This window comes from Aythya fuligula, chromosome 2 (assembly GCF_009819795.1).
Source record: "Aythya fuligula isolate bAytFul2 chromosome 2, bAytFul2.pri, whole genome shotgun sequence".
Lineage (NCBI taxonomy): Eukaryota > Metazoa > Chordata > Aves > Anseriformes > Anatidae > Aythya > Aythya fuligula.
Window position 1 is genome coordinate 138,635,978 of NC_045560.1, and position 21,183 is coordinate 138,657,160.

The 21,183-nt window shown below is 41.6% G+C and overlaps 1 protein-coding gene across 1 annotated transcript; it reads left to right on the forward strand.

The window, feature by feature from the left end:
* The first annotated feature begins 232 nt into the window (after positions 1-232).
* On the forward strand, positions 233-21,115 carry BAALC (BAALC binder of MAP3K1 and KLF4). Its single transcript, XM_032182952.1, has 3 exons — positions 233-398; positions 17,773-17,942; positions 20,958-21,115. Exons 1-3 carry the CDS (start codon positions 233-235, stop codon positions 21,060-21,062), a joined length of 441 nt encoding a protein of 146 aa, XP_032038843.1. The 3' UTR covers positions 21,063-21,115.
* The last annotated feature ends 68 nt before the right edge of the window (positions 21,116-21,183 follow it).

Below are 21,183 nucleotides of genomic sequence, written 5' to 3' on the forward strand. Positions count from 1 at the left end.
AGGGGACAGCGAGGAGGGAGGGGAGGCTGAGGGCGATGATAAAGGCGGGGAGGAGCGGGGACGGGGATGGGGCGGAGGGGGTGAGCGGGAGAGGGGGCGAGAAGGCGGGGGGAGACAGGGGAGGTCGTTCCGAGCCGTGCCGAGCCCAAACGAGCCAAACCGAGCCCAGCCGTGCCAGTGAGAGCAGCACCATGCTGCCGTGCCCCATGCGGCGCTGAGAGCGGGCGCCGCGATGGGCTGCGGGGGCAGCCGGGCAGACGCCATCGAGCCCCGGTACTACGAGAGCTGGACGAGGGAGACCGAGTCCACCTGGCTCACCTACACCGACTCCGACAGCCCCCCGCAGGAGCCCGGCGGCGCCGAGGCCGGAGGCAGGGAGCAGGGCGCGGGGCGCAGCGGTGAGCGGGGCCGGGCGGGGGGCGAGGGGGGGTCCCCGGGCTGGGATGGGGCTGGGGGGAGCCGGGCACTGCGCTAGGGACGAAGGTGGGATAGGGAACGAGGAGCTCTGATCTGATGTGGGCTTTGAACGTCTTGTCAGAACTAGTCGGTATGCAGAGGTGTCTAGAAATCTCAGGCTAGCTCCAGAAATTCATCGTGCTGCTGATGTACCAGCACCACGGGGAAATGAGTGCTGCCCAGATAGATCCTAGCCTGCGTGTAAAGCAGTCAGTGCATACGGGCAGCCTCAGCGCGTGTGTGGTGAGGGAAGAAGCTTTGCAGCTTTTTATACCAAGCTACAAAGCACCAGGGAGGTATCACAAAAAGTGCATGGCTGAAAATTGGCAAAGGTGGGCACCACCGGCCAGCCGGAGCGGGGAGACGACGACACCGTGTGACAGGGATGCAGAAGAGAAGGGGGGTGTTGTACTCCTGGGGGAAAAGATTAGAGAAGGAATTCAAAGAGCTTTGAGATGATTTTGACTGGGAAGCTTGAATGACAGGCAACGGTGCTATCTCCAGCAGGATAGACACAGCAAGAATGGCCTCAGGACTCACATTCATCACTGTTTTAGCCATATTTACTTTATGTTGATGGCTGAACATCATACAGAGAAGTCTGAGATGTGATACTGAATAGGAGATGATAAAGGGATGGATCAGTAAGTGTTCTACACGGAAACACGCGATAATTGAATTCACAGATGAGAATACCAGAGATAAGAGGCAAGAGATGGCTCTCAAGTACACTAGTAAATGATTAGGGCAAGAGAAACACTCTGCAAAAATACATTGCAGAAATGAATAGAGAAGAATGAGGAGAGGCTAATAGGAACAAGGAGGAACAAGGCTTCAGAAGGGCAAGATTCACACTTCAATGCAGCCAGGCTGGCCACAGCCAGCAGCTTAAGGAACCTGGGGAATGCTCAGTGGTCCTAGAAAGTCATAAAGTACCTCAGTGAGAGCTGTGGTAGGGTAATGGCTGAGTAGGAAAGGAAGGGACTAAGGAGAGGTACTCCAGTGACCAGAAACGAGGCATTCTGTGAATTTACAGATGAAAGGGAGAGGAAACAGCAATTGGAGGGGCAAATGAGGTCAAGTGTGGGTTTAAGGCTTACACAGGAAAACATGGCTTTATTGTGAGAGCTGAGAACTACAGAAGAGCGGGGGACAAAAGAGGAGAATAAGGGAGGGGAGAAGAGGATGAAGGGGCAGCTGAGGAGATGGGATATGATCCCATAAAAACTGGGGTAACGGGAGGTAGGAAACTTCTGCAGCTGGGAGCCAGGGGGAAGGGGGCAAGCCAAAGGCAGCTGGGAGAAGAGGATGCAGTTGTCCTTTGTCATTTTTCCCTTGGAATAAATTGGGAAAATGCAGTGAAGAGAGAGAAGTGAAGACAGGATGAAGGAACGATTGGGGGAATGAGCCAACAACAACAAGGTGGCTGGGATTGTTGGCTTGTGTCAAAGGAGTGCAAAATAACAACCCCAAACATTGGATATCAAAACAGAAACAGGGACAAATTGCTCTAGGTGGATAGAACATGTGGTATACAGGATCAGTGAGCATACCAATGAAGAAAGGGCTAGTAACTGCTATATATTAATTTTAGTAATCTCATCTCATCCCAAAATTTCATTATATCCTTCTCTTCTTGTAAGACAGCATATTTAGCGTTCTGTCTACTCTCATTGGAACTGGATGTATTTGTGCAGCCAAAAGTTTGTATATTTACTAAAGCATTTTGAGAGCTAAATTCTCATTAAATTAAAAAGGAAGTCGTGCAATAGGTTTTTTTATTTTTTTCTTTAATTTTCTATTTCAACTTATCCTTTCTTAGAATATTTGTTCGCTTCCCTACATGATTTTTTACGTTTTAACATTTTTCTCCATTTTGGAGGGGGAAGACCTATGGGACAAGAGCAATTGTTACAGCTAAAATCACACAGACAACTTTTCCCAGGTTCAGGACCAGTCGCTAACAGGCACAAATACGTGTGATCGCAGCTGGCTGCATGACAGCGCTGAGCCTGTGGCAGTGATGAGCAGGGTGCGTTGGTAAGGATGAGTGCAGTAAAAAAGTAATAAACGACTTCATGAAGCACCGCAGGTGGTGAAATTGAAAGACATCTTCTAAACCACGAGGTTATGTACTGTTCATGGGGCGAGTGGCTTCCAGGAGGGAGAAAAAAGGAGGACTCACAATGAAAGAGTACAAAGGAGCAGCTTCTCATACGAGCACCATTGGTGTGCAAGCGAAGAGCTTTTCACAAGGTTCAGCTACTGCGTAGGCTATAGCTGGGGGAAATAATAGACTACATTTCTGCTTGGTAACCGTTCCTTGATCCTTGCAACCCTCTGCACAAATTGCCTTCCCTTTCAGACAGTCTGATTCAGCTAAGTGGAAGTGTTAGCACGAGAAATGACTTTGTGAGGGAGGAAGAATCCACAGGATCAGGCTGGTCCCCAAGGGCAGACACAATGCGTTACAGGCAAACCACAAGGAAAAGATTTAATGTGAAAAAAAATGCACAAAACCTGAAGTATTTTGAAACACATTTGCATATTCTGCTGTGTTACATTGGGAATCTCTGATATGTGCATGTGTGTAGGCTGGGAAGTTAAGATGCAAAATTTCCTACCAGTGCTGGAAAAGTGTGTTCAAAACCAAGTAAGTAGCAACTATAACAATTTATCCTTTCTCAAGTAGACCATCTTATTTCTGTTTCTTTTATTTATTTATTTATTTATTCATTCATTAGTGACTAAGCTGCTGTATTCAATTATTTTTTCTTTATTACACTTGAAAGTGCCTCAGATTGGATAAAGCAGCATGTTGCCTCATGGTTAAGAAGACCTAACAGTCAAGATTTAGCTCATTTGCTGCAAACTCCTTAGGACAGGATCTGTCCTTCCTGCTTCCAACAGTGACTAGCACAGTACGACCCCAGTCTTGGCTGGAGATTGTTACTTAAATGCAAATAAAAGTAATTAATTTTTAAATGATGTAGCAACCAAGTGAAAAATATCTCCCTTCTATCAGAGCTGAGAAGCTGTGTATTGATTGTCTCTGAACTCATTTGTTCAGTGCCTCGACTAATAAAACGTTCATTTATTTTTTATCATTCCCTCTCTCACAATATTGGCTAAGGCTTTGAAACCAAAGACAATTGGTTTTTATTGTCTTTGTGCTTTGTACTATTCCCATAGTAAAGTCTTTCCTCCTGAAGCACATTGAAGAAAAATATTATCCACAGGTCTGACCTGATGCACCTGGGAGAAACAACTGGCATCAGAAAACAGAACTGCAGTTGGTGATCTGCCAGAAATGAAACCTACACTGGGATCAGCTCATCCCTTTGTGAAGACATTCACAAAGCAGCTATGAAATGGGAGCAGATTGTAGCCTTTTATTCAAAAAAAAAATACTGTAAAAACTCCATCACAAGAATAGGAGAAAAATGTCATTAGTATCCAGCAGCCTGCTTGGCTAGCATTTTACCTTGCAAGGTTGCCTTTAGTGTAGTTGTGCACTTATGAATAATTCGTGTTCTTTCCTCTGGGGTTAAAGGACACAGTTACGCTGCTGTTTTGTGAGCTGCTGTTTTGTGACTACGGGAAGTTTTATAGCCTGTGCTCATCCTTGCAGTTAGCCTCTGGCCAAGCCTCAGTATGCAGAAAGCAATGCTTCAATGTCAACCTTCCGTACAGAAGTTTTTGAAAATTGCTTTTCCATTCTCTATAGTAGGAGAGACTGAATGCAGTTTGAGAAAAATCCTCGGGCTGTTTGAATACTAGTTGCCATAACAACACAGACCGGGGATTGGTTTTGACCACAGCTGCAATCATCTCTTGCTTCATTTGCCAGGTAAACATACAGTTAAAGGCTTAATATAAATGAACAAGCATCAGGTTGTAAATGAAGAACTTCTTTTGTGCAGCAGAGTGTTTCTTGTAAATCAGACTGCAGAGGAGCATTTAATAAAAAAATCTGTTTTAGCTCGGGAGCCAAAGACTGCTCACTTTTGCTAGTGAGTAATTCAGGTATATCAGTATCCCTTCTGCCTGTTAAAACTGCTTGTTTAACTGCTTGCTTCAAAATCTGGTATGCTTAAGGAACAACTACAGCAGTGATTCTGGAATGTGATATTTTAAGGAGATAACCTTATTGCTGGTCAGAATTACAGTAAAAGTGAATAAACAGAGCATCTTCCTGGGCTGTAGACATATTACAGTAATTCCATACTCTGCCTTAATCCAGATCTTGGGTATAATAATATGGTATGAGTTAGAGGAACCCATTTTAATATTGTTTCTGGACTTTAAGTGTACAGTCTCTTTCAAGTTCAGCTGTCACTGGAGTCTGTATGGAGGACTGTACTGAAGAAACCCTTCTAAGACAAACAAAAAAAAGGCAAGAGAAGAAAGAACAATAGAGCATGTGTGATGTTTCATAGAGAGAGAAAGCTTTTGCTTCTAATTTTTATCATGTGGCTTTCAGAAAGCAGAGTTCTTACGTGTCTGCTCAGCTTTGCACACCAGCTTCTAGTGTGTTAACATTCACATGGGTGGGTAACAGCCTTCCTATACATGTAAGGCTCCTCTGTAGAGCGTGTCATTGCAGGTCCTTTAACAGCTGCACAAGAAGCAGATTAGAAAGCACAAACTCCATACCAAAAGCTCAGAAAGGCGGCTGTTTTGAAAGAACTGATCACCCACAAATACTTCAGTGACTTTAGCTAAACTTTTCAGCACATCTGCCAGAGAGGGATGTGAAGTAGCAGGACATAGGGGAACGGCACTGGTGCACTGCCCAGCTGTACTCCTGCCTTGGAAATGGGAAAATAGCAGTAGCCTTTGCCAGTAAAAATAGACAATTTTGCATGTGTCTATGGATCAGGGAATTATAAAAAGCCTTAGACAGCAGTGGAGGAAAACACTAGAACTAAATGGAAAGCCTCTGTAATAAATGATGGTGGGCAGCCCACTGCACTGACAGCACTGCTGTTCTTCGTTCAGCACATACCCTTGGGTTTTGCTCAGCATCAAACCCAGTGATGGCCCAAACCAATATTTACACCACTGCAAGACAGCGTTAAAATTATTAGAAGAATTTGATTCAGCTGATAAATAAGGCTTTTTGTAATAACCATATTTTCCTTGTATGTCTGAGTCTTCAGACCATACCCACCACACTCCTGAAATTAAACATCTCATTTCTGAGCACGGTAAAAGTCCTGTTGATATTGATACCACACGATTAAGCTTTTTGCTAGATTATGAGAGAAGGGTTGTTAAAGAAGTAAATGTTGTTTGGGAGAATGTGTAGGGAAAGTAAATAATTTGGGTGGGACAGTTGCTCTTGTTTCGCACTGTGGCCATTCTGGGAAATCATCTGCTTTGTGAGTATTTTTATTTCTTGTGTTCTGTCAGTTCAGCAAAAGGTGTCAGTGATATTTAGTGTGTTCTAATGGGGCAAATAAACTCCCTCCACCACCTCTAAGTATTTGTTAATGAATTCTTCCTTAACAAATATCCACTGCCATATAAAAAGGAGAGTCCACAGCATGATAAACTTAATTAAAAGTATCAGAGATAATCAACAGATGAGAGAAATCTCCTACTAAGAGCCTTCAGCTTGCTGTTTTGTGAGCTGCCCTGGGCTCTGTAGGTGACAGCCCCAGCAGAGTTTGATGGCCGTGTGTTTGTGGCACCAAGGGTGGCACTGAGCCCCCTAAGAGGTGCTGCCACCTCCAGCTGCCCATCCTGCCCCACGAAAGCAGGTGCTGGCATCCTTCTGCTTTGCTGAAGGAAATGGCTGAGGAAGGATTGTACAACCTGAGCCCCAATCAGTTATGATTTTTAAACATATTATGAAGACTTTTCCACCAGGTCTCTTTATCTCTGAATAATTCCCCTCCAGACAAAGGCCGAGACTTTCTAAATCCCTCTTACAGTCTAAAGTAGACCCGCTAGGACTGATAGTTTACCCCAGTATAGTCATTTACCCATGGCTAAAACAAAGCCACTAAAATGCGATGTGTGCAAACACTTAAGTGAAAAACAAAAACAAAAACAAAAACAAAACAACAACACAAAAACCTTAAAGTGGAAAAAAAAAAATCTGGATACCCGTTGTCAGGTATAAAAATACATTTCTTAGTAGAAACAGAAGTGATGTTGCTCATCCCACTTTTTTTCTCAGGTACTTTTGCAGTTTACAAATGATATCAATAGATTGCAGTTAAAAGTTCTGGGCTTTAAAGTTGGCTTTTATCTTAAATTCAGACACAGTAATAGGAGGGACCAAAAAACTCTATGACCGAAGCTGTGAGTTTAGTATAAGGCTTTTGATTTGACTCCCATAAAGCAGCACTCTTTTCAAGATTGTGCGGATAATATTTCAGAAGATGCATTATGTGATTACGTACATGGCTCTGCAGTGCACTTGCATGAAAGAAAGTGGCTTGTACCTTTATTGCACAGTGATAGATAATGCATTCCTACCCCGATCTTATTACCTGATGAGCACATGCATAATTATTTCCCTAGGCTGTCACACTGCCTTTTCTGATCTGTTTAGGAAAAATGCAGGTTAAGAGTAAAACGAACAGGTAAATGGGAGAGAAACATTTTACTGGTAGCATTGGCAGCTTTAGGCTGCAAGGTAGGATTTTCCATATTAAGGTTTTCTTAAATGCACTGTGAGCCTCCGGACTGATTCTGTATTGTCGTTGGCTTGACTCAGCCTTAAATTTTAAGCATCTGATGAAAATTAAGTAATTTTCAGCCTCCCATTCCTGCTGGAAGATCATGGGTTCACATTAGCCTGCTCAGGTGTATGCCAGCTAATCAGCCAACCCCTCTATTGATTGATATTTTTTACCAGTTTCCTAGCAATGCATATGTTCATATGTTTCAGCTGGATATACATGTAGTCCTCTCCCTGCTTCCTCTCACATTGCAGTTGTCATTCTTGTAAACTGCTTGCATTTCCCACGAGGGCCATCAGAAGGGTTTTATGCTGACACTCGCTGTGCTGGAAGTATGAATATCTCCTCCTATCTGAGTGATTTCTGAGTGTGTTCAGCGCTGGCAGGAGAAAAGATGAAGAAATTGTCATGGAGTTACTTAGCAGATTGCTAACAGCTGATGGCATGAGGTTTTAACACAACCACTGCAATTGTTTTAGGATGAGCACAAAATGTGAGCAGCACCTTTGTCACACACATACAGATATCTTAAGCCAAAGCATTTTACAATCTCAGTCATACGTGAGCCAGTGAAATCATCAATATCCATCCAAATATTCATAGACTGTAAGGCTGGAAATTTCAACTGGCCATACAGCCTTTTTTTTTTTTTTTTCTAAATTAATTCCCACACGGAGTGTGAGTATCTTCGGGACATTCAGACTTAATTTACAACTTGCCAGTCATTGACCTTTTGCCAAAGTCCTTTTAAATTATCCCAGTAGCTAATCACTCTTTGTTAAAGTACGCGTCTCATGTCTCACCTGGAAGCTTCTGCTTTCATTTCCAGCTGCTGAATGTTGGTGAACAAAGCTGAAGAGACATTTTGGATCAAATTTCATGTGCTTGTAGATGCTTTTCATGAAGATTTCTGTTTAATCTGCCTAAATATTTTGCTGCTCCTCTCAGTGATTAATTGAAATGATACAACCTACTCGTCTTAAGCTTCCACACATGATTAACTAGGTAATGAGAATGCTAATAATACCTTCTATTTCTGTACCAGAAATTATTCTAAAACAAAATGAGTGATGTTTCATTGCCCCCTCCCTAAGAAGAAAGAAAGACCATGAGAACACCTGCAAATCGAAGCCACTGTTCAGGACCTTCCTTAAGAGAGGGTGGGTACAGCAGTTGTGGTAAGGGTGGTTGGGAGAGGGTCAGCAGCTTGCATCTTGTTTTCCATCCAGCACAGTGCTTCCCTATTTTTTTTCTTTCCATTTTAAAAGTAAAGTATCAAACACCAGCTGATCCAAAAGCAAACACCTCTGGAAAACAGAGGTGACTTGACTTAGCTTGGAAAGCCATGAAGTACAGCACTGTGCATGGAGTGTATCATTTTTAGGGTGAATTTTTCACAGGCAGTACTGAAACACAGCATAGATCTCCATACAGCATGTGGAGAATACGATCCACATGCTGTCTATATTTCTAACATTTAAAGTGTTTTGGAGGTTTGCTATTCGTATGTTGATTTTTCGCTTTGGAGGAAAGAGCAGTCTGTTTCTGGCACATCATGTGGCATTGGTAAGTTCCTTAATCTGTTCCATCTCAAGATTTTCCCAAGCTTAAAAAATGTTCAGCCGTCAATGTCTGAGACTTCTTCGTGTGTATGGAGGCTCTTCCAAAATGTTGCCAATGCTTTTTCCACAATGCAGTGAAAATTCAGTTCTTCATTCATGTTCCAGCTATTAAAATCTGTATCTTCATCCATCGGACTCTGATGCCTTTCTGTCATGAAGTCCTTCCCTAGCACCCTGATTATAATCCTTTCAAGCTTACATTTCTTATCTTCCCTTCAGGATCAGACCAATTCCCTCCTAATCTACTTCTGGAGTCTATTTTCCCTGCAGTATCTTGATCTTTGAAATGATCACAGCATCTTCAGAACATTCAGATTTCCATGCAGCATGACGAGTCAACAAATCTAAATCCAGGCTAATATTTTGCAGATATTTTGCACACCATTAAAGATCATTGCAGAGTGGTTTTACTATTTGGAATAAACATAGATTTTATATTCACCTTTCATTTCATAGATGTGGTTGCAAAATTTTAAGTTTGTTTACAACAGCTCAGAAGTTGTACCATTTTTCTTTATCATAAATTGAAATCAAAACATGCCAATACAGAGACACTTTGCATCTGTCTGTAACTGGGAAATAAGACCATCTAGAGCACATCAAGGTTTGTGGCTTTAATGCTGACTTCCCTGTGTTCTATTTGCTTGCTAGAATCCTTGGGTAGTCTACAGCAGAAATCTTAATATTGCAGTAATAAATCCAACCAGACTTTCAGAGCTATTTATCATATGTTTATTTATGCATGCACATGTTAAATTGCAGTTTCAGAATCTCTAAAAAATTCCTTGTATTTACACCAGAGGAGCATCTTGCCATGTTTCAAAAAAGCCATGATAGGAGAAGTTTTGAAATACACAGATCTCTAAAAATCTCATTCGTCTTATGCTCAGAAATGAAGTTGGAAAAAAGGAAAACAAGACATGGTGCTTAATTTCTTGGTTTTGCCAGGACCCCGTTGTGCATATATCATTTACATTATTAAATATATTAATCATGAGCTTGTGCTTTGAGTACCGAGTTTGACATTTTATGCCATTGTGTTACAGAAGAACATAATTCTGTAAGACTCTGAACATGACAAAACCATGGCCAAATGAGGATCAGAGAGTCCCATTTGCCCTCTGCTATCTATTAAGTGTTATCTGAGACCTCTTGTCTTGCATGAACACAGATCTCTTCATATTCCTCTTATTTATTACCTAGTTCCTTAGCACTGAAAGCAAAGTAGGTACTTTCTAAACAGAAAATGAGACTGCCTTGCTCCTTAGGACAAGCAGAGTTCAAACAAGCAGATGATGGGACATGGGATGCAGCCCTCCGGCTGCAGGGCATGCTGTGAGCTGAGGGCAGCACTAAGTCCCCAGTGGCAAAGACACAAATACTTTTGTTTTCTTTTGTTTTGTTTTGCTTCACTGTCGACAGTTTATATCATGTTAGAGTTCAGATAAATCGGTCTGGATTCTCTGAATGTCTGGGAGGTAAATGTATTGCATTATGATAACTGCTGATTCAATAAATACAAGATGTTGTTTCTGATGACATTTCCCTGCTGCAGAATGTTCTCCCTCTGCAGATCTTCTGGCTCTTTCATCTAGAGCAAAAAAAAAAAAAAAATCACTCTTTGCTATGTCCAAAAGTTTCCAAATCCTTCCTTTTTGGGAAAAAAAAAAAAAAAAAAAAAGAAAGGAAAAAAAAAAAGTCTGTTGCAGTTGCACTGACCATCTGGCATCATCCCTTAGGCTTCTGCTTCAGAGGCAATGACTTAAGCTCTACTTTCTTCACAGCCTCCAATCCATTCATTTTTAATAGGACCCATTCTGTGTTGTATTTTTGCTGTACAAGTACCTACCAGCACTCAGCCCTGCAGATGTGTAGTTTTCTCAAGCATCAGTAGTTTCAAATCAGGAGAGCAGGCCTAGAAGACAGGTATTTCAGTGATCTGTATGTCTGTTACCCATCTGTGACACTAAAAGCAAGAATTCAGTGACAGTACCAAATACATATTCTCTCCGTAAGTGTCTACATGTTGTAGTTATAGCATTCATTATTCTTTACTGCAAATTTTCTCTGAGTACATCTTTACAGTGCAGTGTACATCTTATTATGCAGGCATTTTATAAAGCAGTTATGCATTATTCATGAGATAACAGCCGTGATAAATAAAAGAAGGGTGTTGCTGAACCAGAAAATTGAACCTTACTGGTTTGTCATTGCCAGTTCCGTACATATAAATTTGGCGTGCTCATCAACATTTACTCACTTTGAACAGATGCAGGCTTGTTATTCAGTACCACGCCACATGACAGCACAGGGTGCACAGTACTGGGTCAGATCTGCAGCTTATTTGGGTCAGAATTTGTGTCTCCTGCTTTGAGGTCAGGCAGGAGAACATTGCTGCAAGCACATGGGGAATCATTTCCTCCACCAAGGTCTGATCCTTGTGGCTAAGATTCATGTATTCTCTGTACTACCAGGCTTCCTACCCCTTCCCAATTCCTTTTCAGCGTTAGCTATTGTAACATTGCTTTTTGGAATTGTAAAATAGTGTAATATACAATTTCAGTTCATTTTGGATCTTACTAAGATACTGCTCTTTGGACCCAGACTATACAGCCAGGCAGCCATACCTTCATGCCATCTAGGTTTTCAGAAGTTTCCTGGAATCCTGATAATTATGGGCTGCCTGTAAGTGTTGCTCTCTCATTGCTTCTGTTCCTTTCCTGATCACTAGCAAACATGTATTAGCTATCTAATACAGAGACAAGTTATAGAAAAAGCTATGAGGCTATGAGGAAGTCATATCTCTATCTTTTGTCGTGCACAAAATTGACCCCATAGTTCTCTCTCTTTTTTTTTTTTTTTTCTGTATCTGTCAGCAGTTGATCCATGCTTTTTGCATTTTTGCTTTTTACTCCAGTTTTTCTTTTGCACTCTGAATTAATTATACCATTTTTGCCATCTTCACATCATCTTTATTTCCATACTATAATCTGGTTAGAAAGAGTTAAATCTTAAAAGTAAAAAATTCCTCTTATCTTTGTGAAATATTCTCATAAAGGATGGTTTGTGCATTAATTCTTAGGAATAACCAGGCTGTATGAAGAACTACAGCATCATCTATATGTTGCTCCTGGTTTTATCACTAACATTGTCATCATAACAGAAAAAGAATCAGAAATACACATCTAAGATTTTTATTCCATATTTTACATTTTCTTTGAATTCTCTGTGATGAACATCCTCTTTACTAAAATGATCCTTTAAAAATCTTTCTTAGATGGTTCCCTTCCCATTTTGGAGGGAAATGGTTTAAAGGGTAACAAAATATGATCTAAACATGCTTTATTTATTTTGTGAGTAGCCTGCAAGGCTATGAACAACTTTTCAGAGCACAACTTTCAAGTGTCATTTAAGAATTAAAATATGCCTGCGAACAGTATTTACCGCCTAGAATTTTTTATGAAGAAAACTTAAGTCATGGGTTAGCCATGAGTAGGACACTATCATATGTTAAAGAACTGAAAAGTCTGAAGCACTACGGAACTTGAAGATAATAGCTACAGTTATTTAATAGAGAGTTTTAGAGCAGGGATAGAACTAAACAGCATCATCAAAGTGCGCAGACTCTTCCTTCTAAAAACTAATTCTGATGTTTACTTGAACACATTAAATTTTTCATTAAGTTTACAGCAAAGAGAGTAGGCAGTTATCCCAGAGAGACTGGAAAAACTCGGTGTCCTACTGGGAGTCTGAATATTCAATGTTATTATAAACTACTAATTGTGAGCAGCAGATGTTCTTAGAGAGTTAATTTTATATATTATATAAAATCTCTCTCTCTACATATATAGAGATATTGTTTATATGAGCTACCTAAAAATGCTATCTAATTTTTGTGTTAATGGTGAGAATTGTGTTATATCCACCTTGTCCTGTTCTAGGAGTTCATATTACCTCTGATATGTCTGTTGATCTTCACACAGGATACATATTTCAGGCAGATTTTCCTATCTTGCTGGTCTTCCTGGTTGTATCGAGACATCTCTCATTTTAGGTGGCTCTCTGTTCACTACGTATTAATACAGTTATTAAAGTGCTCATAAAAAATACCCTTCTTTTAAACTGTGGAACATTTCAAACATGCTCAGGTCCTAGGGGCAGATTCTAGTTATTCTGTGTCAAACTGAGTAACTAAAGTTGATATTTGTCCATATCCATATTTTTCAAAACTTACATATTTGATGCAGTTTGAACAAGAGACACTATTTTAAAGCCACTATTTTAGTTGAAAAGAAAAGGGAAGGGCAAATTTGGTTTTTCAAAATTTATTCAAATTCTGAATTTGAAAATACTTGAAGAATTATTTGAAGATTATCATTTGATTTAAACCGTCCGACTTCTCAGTGAAAGAGATTTTAGGAAAAATGTTTATTTGTATAGGTTTATTTGTAAGCAGTCAGCCATATCGCACCGTACTTTGGACCAGCAACTTGTTCAGAAGTCCTTGGGATACTATTCTTCCTGTAAAACAACAGGAGTCTTTGGTGAATCTATGCTGAATGGAAGAAACAAATACATGTCCCCTGATCTGGGATTCATTCAGAGCAGCGTGAACATACCTCTGAAGGATTTAGGCAGCCCAGCAAGGCAACTCGATGAGAAGCATGAGTGTAGCTGGATGAGCAGTCTCGGTTTGTGTGATGGTCACCAACATGAGCTGGTCTCTGCGGCTTGTTTCAGCTCCTGTGCTACCTTCTAAGTTGTGCCGGGGCTACTGCTTGCGTCACTGGATGCTGAATGAAGCCCAAGGATTGATTTCAGTTAAAAATAACACTTTTTTTTTTTTTTTCCCCTGATGCTGCTGAAAGAAGTGTTTGTCAGACTACCGCCTAAAGGATTTCTATCAGGCTGGTAAGAAATACAAAAGTCAACTTGCCTGTGCAGCTTAGAAAGCCAGCAGGAAGGAAGAAGACAGTAAGCATCACCTTGGGAGAATAACTTATTTTAAGTGCAGTTCTCCATGAGAAGATAGGCTTGGATTTCTGGGGCTACTGCTTGGTGTGTGCCCTCCCTGCGGTCACTGAGGGAGAGCTCCTGTACCTTCAACAAACAGGATTATGAGCAATGAAACGCCTGTCTTTTATCGCCCATTTCTCCCCATGGTGAGAACAGTCTGGCTGTCCCCAAACATTGCCTAACCATCCCTGAGAAGGTCACTGTTACCTTGGTGGAGGTTTGATAACCACCCAGAAACCCTGATTGGGGGAATAAAGCCATAAAAATAATTTAAGCTTGACAGTTCATTTAAAAATAAAAGATAAGAAGTTGTCAGAGAGTTGTGATGGGATCCACTGTTTTCCCTGGCCCCAGAAGACCCACAGACTTCTGGCAGGGGTTGTCCAGGAAGACAGGAAAGTGAGAAAGAAAACAACACTGCTGAACCCATTTGTTTGAATTTCCACTGAAGCTCTACAGTGAAAGTCTGTGGAGGGTATTTACTGAACCTATGCTGTGAGGACGGTATAAATATCTAGACAGTTAGCTCGCTTTAAATGACACTGAGGCAAGACTCCTAGCATTGCCAGCCTGTTAGCTTGCGAATTCCAGATTGTGCAGGAGCGGAAAGTTAGCTCTTCCATTTCTGTGCACCCTGGCAAGCTCCAAATAGCAATGCAAAATAGTTGCTATTTAAAAAGCAACAATCTGTTCCTGGTCTTTTCTTTAATATCATCTCTGGTTTGCAGTCAAGAGTTTCTTAACTTCAGAGTAGCAAACATCTTTCAGAATAAAATAATTCATGGTCTGAATTTTTGGGTAGACCTGTGTGGTGCCAGGAGTTGGACTTGATGATCCTTATGGGTCCCTTCCAACTCAGGATATTCTAGGATTCTATAAAAAAGCTTTTCACTCTGCTAGGAGCATCTAGTATTGGTGGTCACAGGCTCATCTGTATATACATGTATCTATATAGTGTGACTGAAGGTGGAAGGCTCAGATGCTGATACCCGGTTCACTTCTGACAGGTATTGGGAGAAATGTCTCATCCCTGCAATGGATGATGCTCAGGCTGAAAGCTAACAGAGAATAAAACAAAAACTGAACCAAATATACCACTGATTGAGATTTTCCATCAGCCTCCAGGAAAGTATTGATGTAACAGAATTTGTTCTATGCGAGATCAAGGGAGGGAACACAATCTTCTGATAAATGAACAACTGTGCTTAATAATAAAGTTACTTTTCAGCAGACAACTGTTTCACAAGACAACTCAGTTAGAGGCCATATGGCCAAAGGGACACACGGTGGAAAGTAATTTGGGAGGATGACTCCACAGAAGGAAAAACTTATAAGTCATATATACTTGAAACATCCAAGATTCAATTAATGGGATTAGTAGGGGATGCCTAGAGCATTTTGCCTGTTCAAGGCTGTGCTCAAACTTGTTCACGCAGCTCCTCTGCAAGGTGAATAAGCAACCCATGCCATGACTACTGGCTTAGAGCTCTTACTCATACATAGATAGAGGCCTCTCCGTCTCCCTTCCTGAAAACTGGTTGTCTGTGTGGTCTATACTGTTTCATGTTCTGCACCGTTGCTTTTCTGCCTCTCATTGTACACTGTGGAGTGGTAGGAAGACAGAAGACTTAAAATACAACTGGCTGTGGGCTTTCTGGAGATGTAGGAGAGGTGATTTACTGGTGTCTGATGGCAAGTAGATTTATGTGTGAGAACAGCATTTGTTTTTATATCTAGCAGAAAAAGGTAGTTCCAAAGATTGAAGTATTTTTTTGGTTTCCTAAATAAACGATAATATAATATTTTCAAGTTTCAATTCAATATTTGTTTATTTTTAAATCAAAAGATAGACGATCTAGCATTATGCTTAGTAGCTACCATTACAAGTTAAACTGTCCTAGGAAAACTCTAACACCATCTTCTGACTGTTTAGGGAAGTGCAGTGACTAGTTTTTATTGACTTCTGAAATCCTACAATTGTAGAATCACAGAATGGTTTGTGTTGGAAGGGACCTTAAAGTCCATTTAGTTCCAGCCCCCTGCCATGGGCAGGGACACCTCCCACCAGCCCAGGCTGCCCAAAGCCCCATCCAGCCTGGCCTTGAGCACCTCCAGGGATGGGGCATCCACAGCTTCTCTGGGCAGCCTGTGCCAGGGCCTCACCACCCTCTGCGTGAAGAATTTCTTCCTAACATTTATTCTAAATCTACCCTCTTTTAGTTTAAAGCTTATTCCCCCTTTGCCCTAGCGTTACACTCCCCAGCTGTCCTGCAGCCCCCTTTAGGCACTCGCAGGCCGCTGTAAGCTCTGCCCGGGGCCTTCTCTTCTCCAGGCCAAACACCCCCAGCTCCCTCAGCCTGTCTGCACAGGACAGGGGCTCCAGCCCCCTGAGCATCCTCATGGCCCTCCTCTGGACTCGCTCCAACAGCTCCATGCCCTTGTGCTGGACACCACCCCCAGGTCCTTCTCCTCAGGGTTGCTCTCAACCCATTCTCCACCCAGCCTGTTTTTGTGCTTGGGATTGCCGCAGCCCAGGTGCAGGACCTCACACTCGGCCTTGTTGAACCTCATGAGGCTCACACAGGCCCACCTCTCAGGCCTGCCCACATCCCTCTGGATGTCATCCCTTCCCTCCAGCTTGTCAACCACACCACTCAGCTTGGTGTCATCACAAAACTTGCAGGAGGTGCACTCAGTCACACTGTCCATGTCACTGACAAAGATGTTAAGCAGTGCTGGTCCCAGTACCGACCCCAGAGGAACACAGCTTGTCACTGATCTCCACCTGGACATTGAGGCATTGACAGCAACTCTTGGAGTGCGACCATCCAGCTGATTCCTTACTCATCAAGTGGTCCATCCATCAAATCCATGTCTCTCCAATTTAGAGACAAGGATGTCATGAGAGACAGTGTCTTCCCCTATCCACCAATGCTATCATTGCATTTGTAAACTGCTACTGTTGTTGTTTTCCATTGATAAAGCAGGTTTTCTGACAGATCTCTCCGAAAGAATTCAGAATTTACTCTGCTTCATTTTTAATACCCATATACTGTGTTTGGATTCCCACCTGGTTCATGACAGGAGGTTTTGATGATGCAATGCACATTTCAAGTACCAACGAATTTTCATTGTTTTTCCTCATATTTATTTTCCCCTAGAATCTGTGACTATTTGCATCTTCTTCAGGTTTGATACCTTCATTGCCAGTTAGTAATTTTTTTTCCTATTAGAACATAAAGCTCTTTATAAACAAGCTTTGCCAAAATAAAATTGAGACCTACAGTCATGCATCCCATTTGCTCTTTGTATTTGGATTTCAGACTCAGCATTGCAACCAGACGCGTAGTGCTCTGCACTTACTGTAAATGACAACAGATTTTTGTTAATGTAATAAGATGAGAAAATTCTTTTAGGCTGGTCAGTATTATACTGTACAATGTCTGCCTTGTCCACCCAGCTAGAGCAGAAAACAAATTAATAATTTATTTTATTACTGATGGTCAAAAGAGTATGAAATATATTTTTATGAGTTTTTTTACTCAACAAAAATAAGTTTGAGGCCATAAATAGAGCAGCACTCTAGTCTCTTATCTGTCATGCTCCCTACATTTACCATAACTAAAACAGATTTAAGGGGAACCCATTTTTGTGCCTGCTTCTGGGTTCTTAGTTAAATCCTTGCTCTTGCAATCAGCTCCTTGTGGGAACTCCCACAGTCCGAAGCTGATGGAGATCTGCAAGTGGATGAACTGCTACCATCTTCCATCTTTTCTGAGTCAATGTTTCACAGTGAAATATAGAAGAAAGGGAAAAAAATAAAATAAATGTAAGGATGGTAGCTACAAAACGAGGTAGGATGCTCTCAATGTGGTATCCATGACTTGCATTGCTACAAAAAGGGGTGAAACAGGAGGAAACCACCGCCACAGTTATAACCGGCTGCTCAGTACTAATTGCACAATTTCACACATCCCCACCAGGTATTCTGGAGGACGGAAAATCAGCTCAGACGGGTGTAAGCACAACGTCAGCCACGGCAGGGATTCTGAACGCCGAGAAGAGGACCATCAGCGGTCCCCAGTGCGCAAACCCCACGGCTCACCCCGCTGGAGCTGTGCCGCAGCGACAGAGCGGCTTCCGAGCAGCAGAGGTGAGGGTGTAATTAATTACATGCCCCAGCACTCAGTGCTTACCTCAGCTGGGTCAACGTGATTTTTGTGACAATCCTCCTTGTTGCAGTCAAGCTGTATTTGATGCCTTGGGATAAGACAAAATGGTTGCACCGCACCACAGTGTGATTAAGCCCAGCACCTCTGACAATGTCTCATGCCTGAATGGCCACAAAATTGATGTTTTATTTGGCAGCTGGAGCAATCCATACACTTGTTATGGAAAAAAAAAAAAAGTCATATTATTCTTCATCTCAGTCCCGCTGTGCCATGTGTTGTGCAAATTATTTAGATTAAAAATCTGAAAGGGAATATGTTTTTCCTTCATTACTGCTTTGCTGAAATTATGTGCACTGCATGGTTCATTCAAGGCTAGATGCAAAGCTTGAAGAAGGCAGTAGGAGTTTTTTCAACAACTTCGCTAGGCTTTGGATCAGGTCCTACCTCCTTCTACCCCTCACCTAGTGTAAGCTTTGTAGAAGGATCATCCATAACAACCATGGATGAAAAAGCCAGTCTTTGGGGCCTCAGCAAATGGAAAAAGCAATCTGTGGTAAACTTTAAGTTTTATTTTCTAACAAACAACCGCGTTGGCACTTTCACGCGTATTTTAAACCTTCACAATATTACCTGTCACAGTTCTGAAGTACAGAAACATTTCCCAGTGACACAAATCCTGCCATATCCCACAGCTCCAAAAGTATAGGTACACGTCGTACATCAGCATGACATCTAAAGCCACAGGTTTGCTGTAAAGAAAAAAAAAAACATAAATGCCTTTTATAAGCATTAGCCCACAGAGAAAAAAGAACTGGTCAGGCTGAATGTGGCTGAACACAACTAACATAATTATTAATCCCATTTGAAAGAGACTTGGCCACACTTCAGAATTATAGTGTATACGTGACATATTGTTGGAGATTGTTTCTCTCATTTTGCAAGCAATTGAAAAATTACTTCTGCGTTTAGGCTTACTAGTCTAAATATGTATAATAGGGGTAATATGGGTAAATTCCCACAACATATTAATACCGTGAGTGTTGGCTTCTTGGCGAAGTGTGGGTTCCTGACCTGGGGCACTATAGCGTTGAATGTATCCTCCTACCTTTTTCTAGCTAAGATACATTCAGTAATGTATTTGTACTATTGCAACCCAGTGAGGAAAGGAAATTTCTGGTACTTATAGCATCACATAATGTTTGTAGCACTTTTAGTAGGTCGTTCACATTATTCTATACATCTAAATGGAGGTATCTAAGAAAGGAATAAAATTTGTCTAAGTTTCTTATACCCAAAAAGGAAATGTAGCTTCCTACAGTGGAGAAGGTGTAGTACCTGAGTTAGGCTCCAGCTCTGAGTTGCAATTCTGAATCTTGTTTTCACAGCTATTTAGGTAACCATAAGGTGAGTAGGTTTCCAATTTGGACACCTAAAGTTTAGATGCCTAGGGGAGGCAGTGTGACTATTTCTGCCACACACACACATACGCACCAAATCAAAATATGTCCATTTTATTCATCTGAATATTCACATTGACTACAGTTTATCTCTAAATGCCATAGAAAGCAATGTGATGTAGCACGTGGGGCTCTCAGGAGACCTGGGCTATGCCATTAGTTTGTAAGGCAATGGGAGGTAATTTGCTTGACCTCTCTGTGTTTCATTTTCTTAGGCATCCAGCTTTACAGCATCCTCCTTCCTCACCCAATCCATTGGTCATATGACAGGGTTCAATCTGTGGTGTTGAGAGGGAAGGGGCATGGCATGGGCTGTGTCTGATGAAGCTTAGCACTCTCCCATGAGGGTAACATCTGGACGTGGTGCTGGGCACCCTGAGCAGGGGTGGCACCAGCTGGCCTCCAGAGGGCCCTGCCAGCCTCAGCCACTCTGGGGAAGTTTGCAAGATGAAAAGGACTTGGATGTAAAAGATGCTGCTGATGAAAAGAGTCCTAAGATGAGTGAAGGCAATATAATGGCCAATCAACCCCAAAAGCAAAGGTGAAGTAGGTTATGTCACTGATTGACAATAACCTACCTTGATTTTCATGTTACATGTGGTCTTTGGAGAATCACTGTGTGAGTATGAGCATTGGGGGGGTAGATAGCAAAGCAGCAGGTGTATTCAGTGCAGAAATGAGAAATAATAGGCGCTGGAAGATGTGACTCCCAGTGCTGCCCACAGATAAACATGTACTTTCCATTCATATCAGTGGAATTTTACCAGACATTACAGCTGGCATTATTACCAAGTAAATTACACTTAATTTACCTGGCTTTATTTACATTTGCAAATTGCCTTATGAAACACTGGAAATGCAATGATCAAAACCACCTATCTCAGCTCTGTGTTTATATCTGCCCACTCATGAGTGTCCTTTGCTAGCCCTATGCAGTTTCCTGAGCATTACAGCACACTGTTTACGGAAACAAGCAGACAACCTAGGAGATGAAGGAGGATAAATTTAAATTAGGGATGTATTTGCATGCTTCAGAGAGACTGACTTTTTGAATATTTGGAAATAACTTGACAAAGATCTGGAAGGTATATATTGTATGTACATGTAGGTCTTATATGCAAGTAGAACTAAGAGTTATTTTGAAACTGTATTTTCTTTTAAGAAGCCTAAAAGAAACTAGAGAAAAGTCCAGCTCAGGCTAGTCACACCCGATTCCCAGTGACATCCAAAGGAGCCTCTACTTTCCACTTCTGGACTGTAACCAGATTTATCTGCCCCACTTTCTGAATACACACGTACAGAAATGCTAATAATAGTCAAGAGGGTTGATCCAAAGCCTACTGATGTCCACAGCCTATAAGCAGCTATAAAAGCTTACACCCATGCTGAATGTGAAACTTGTTCCACACCACAGTACCGTGAAGATTGATGAGGTCTTTCTGTTTAGTAAATAGAAGTGTTTCCATTAATTATGAGGCAGTTGCCAATGGCTCTGTCCTGTCAGTGTGGAATTCACTGTGCTGTTTAAAACTTTCACAGGGTAAACGGGACACACAGAAAATGCCTACAAAAGAAGTCACCATTAATGTTACGAAAAGCATCAGACAAAGCGACAGAAGGATAACAAAGAATTGTGTCAATTAACAAAGTAAAATGAAAGTGAGAATGGACCTGAGAATACTTCGCTGCACTTTAAATGTGATCAGTCACTGAAGATTTGAAGATCTCAAGATGATCTATGTCGGATGCAGTAGGCAGCTGCTGC

Excerpts from the sequence above, each read along its gene's own strand:
- BAALC (XM_032182952.1), top strand. The coding sequence starts at position 233 with ATGGGCTGCGGGGGCAGCCGGGCAGACGCCATCGAGCCCCGGTACTAC. Across the intron at positions 399-17,772 it reads GCAGGGCGCGGGGCGCAGCG|GTATTCTGGAGGACGGAAAA; the intron begins GTGAGCGGGGCC and ends CATCCCCACCAG. Across the intron at positions 17,943-20,957 it reads GCGGCTTCCGAGCAGCAGAG|GGTAAACGGGACACACAGAA; the intron begins GTGAGGGTGTAA and ends AAACTTTCACAG.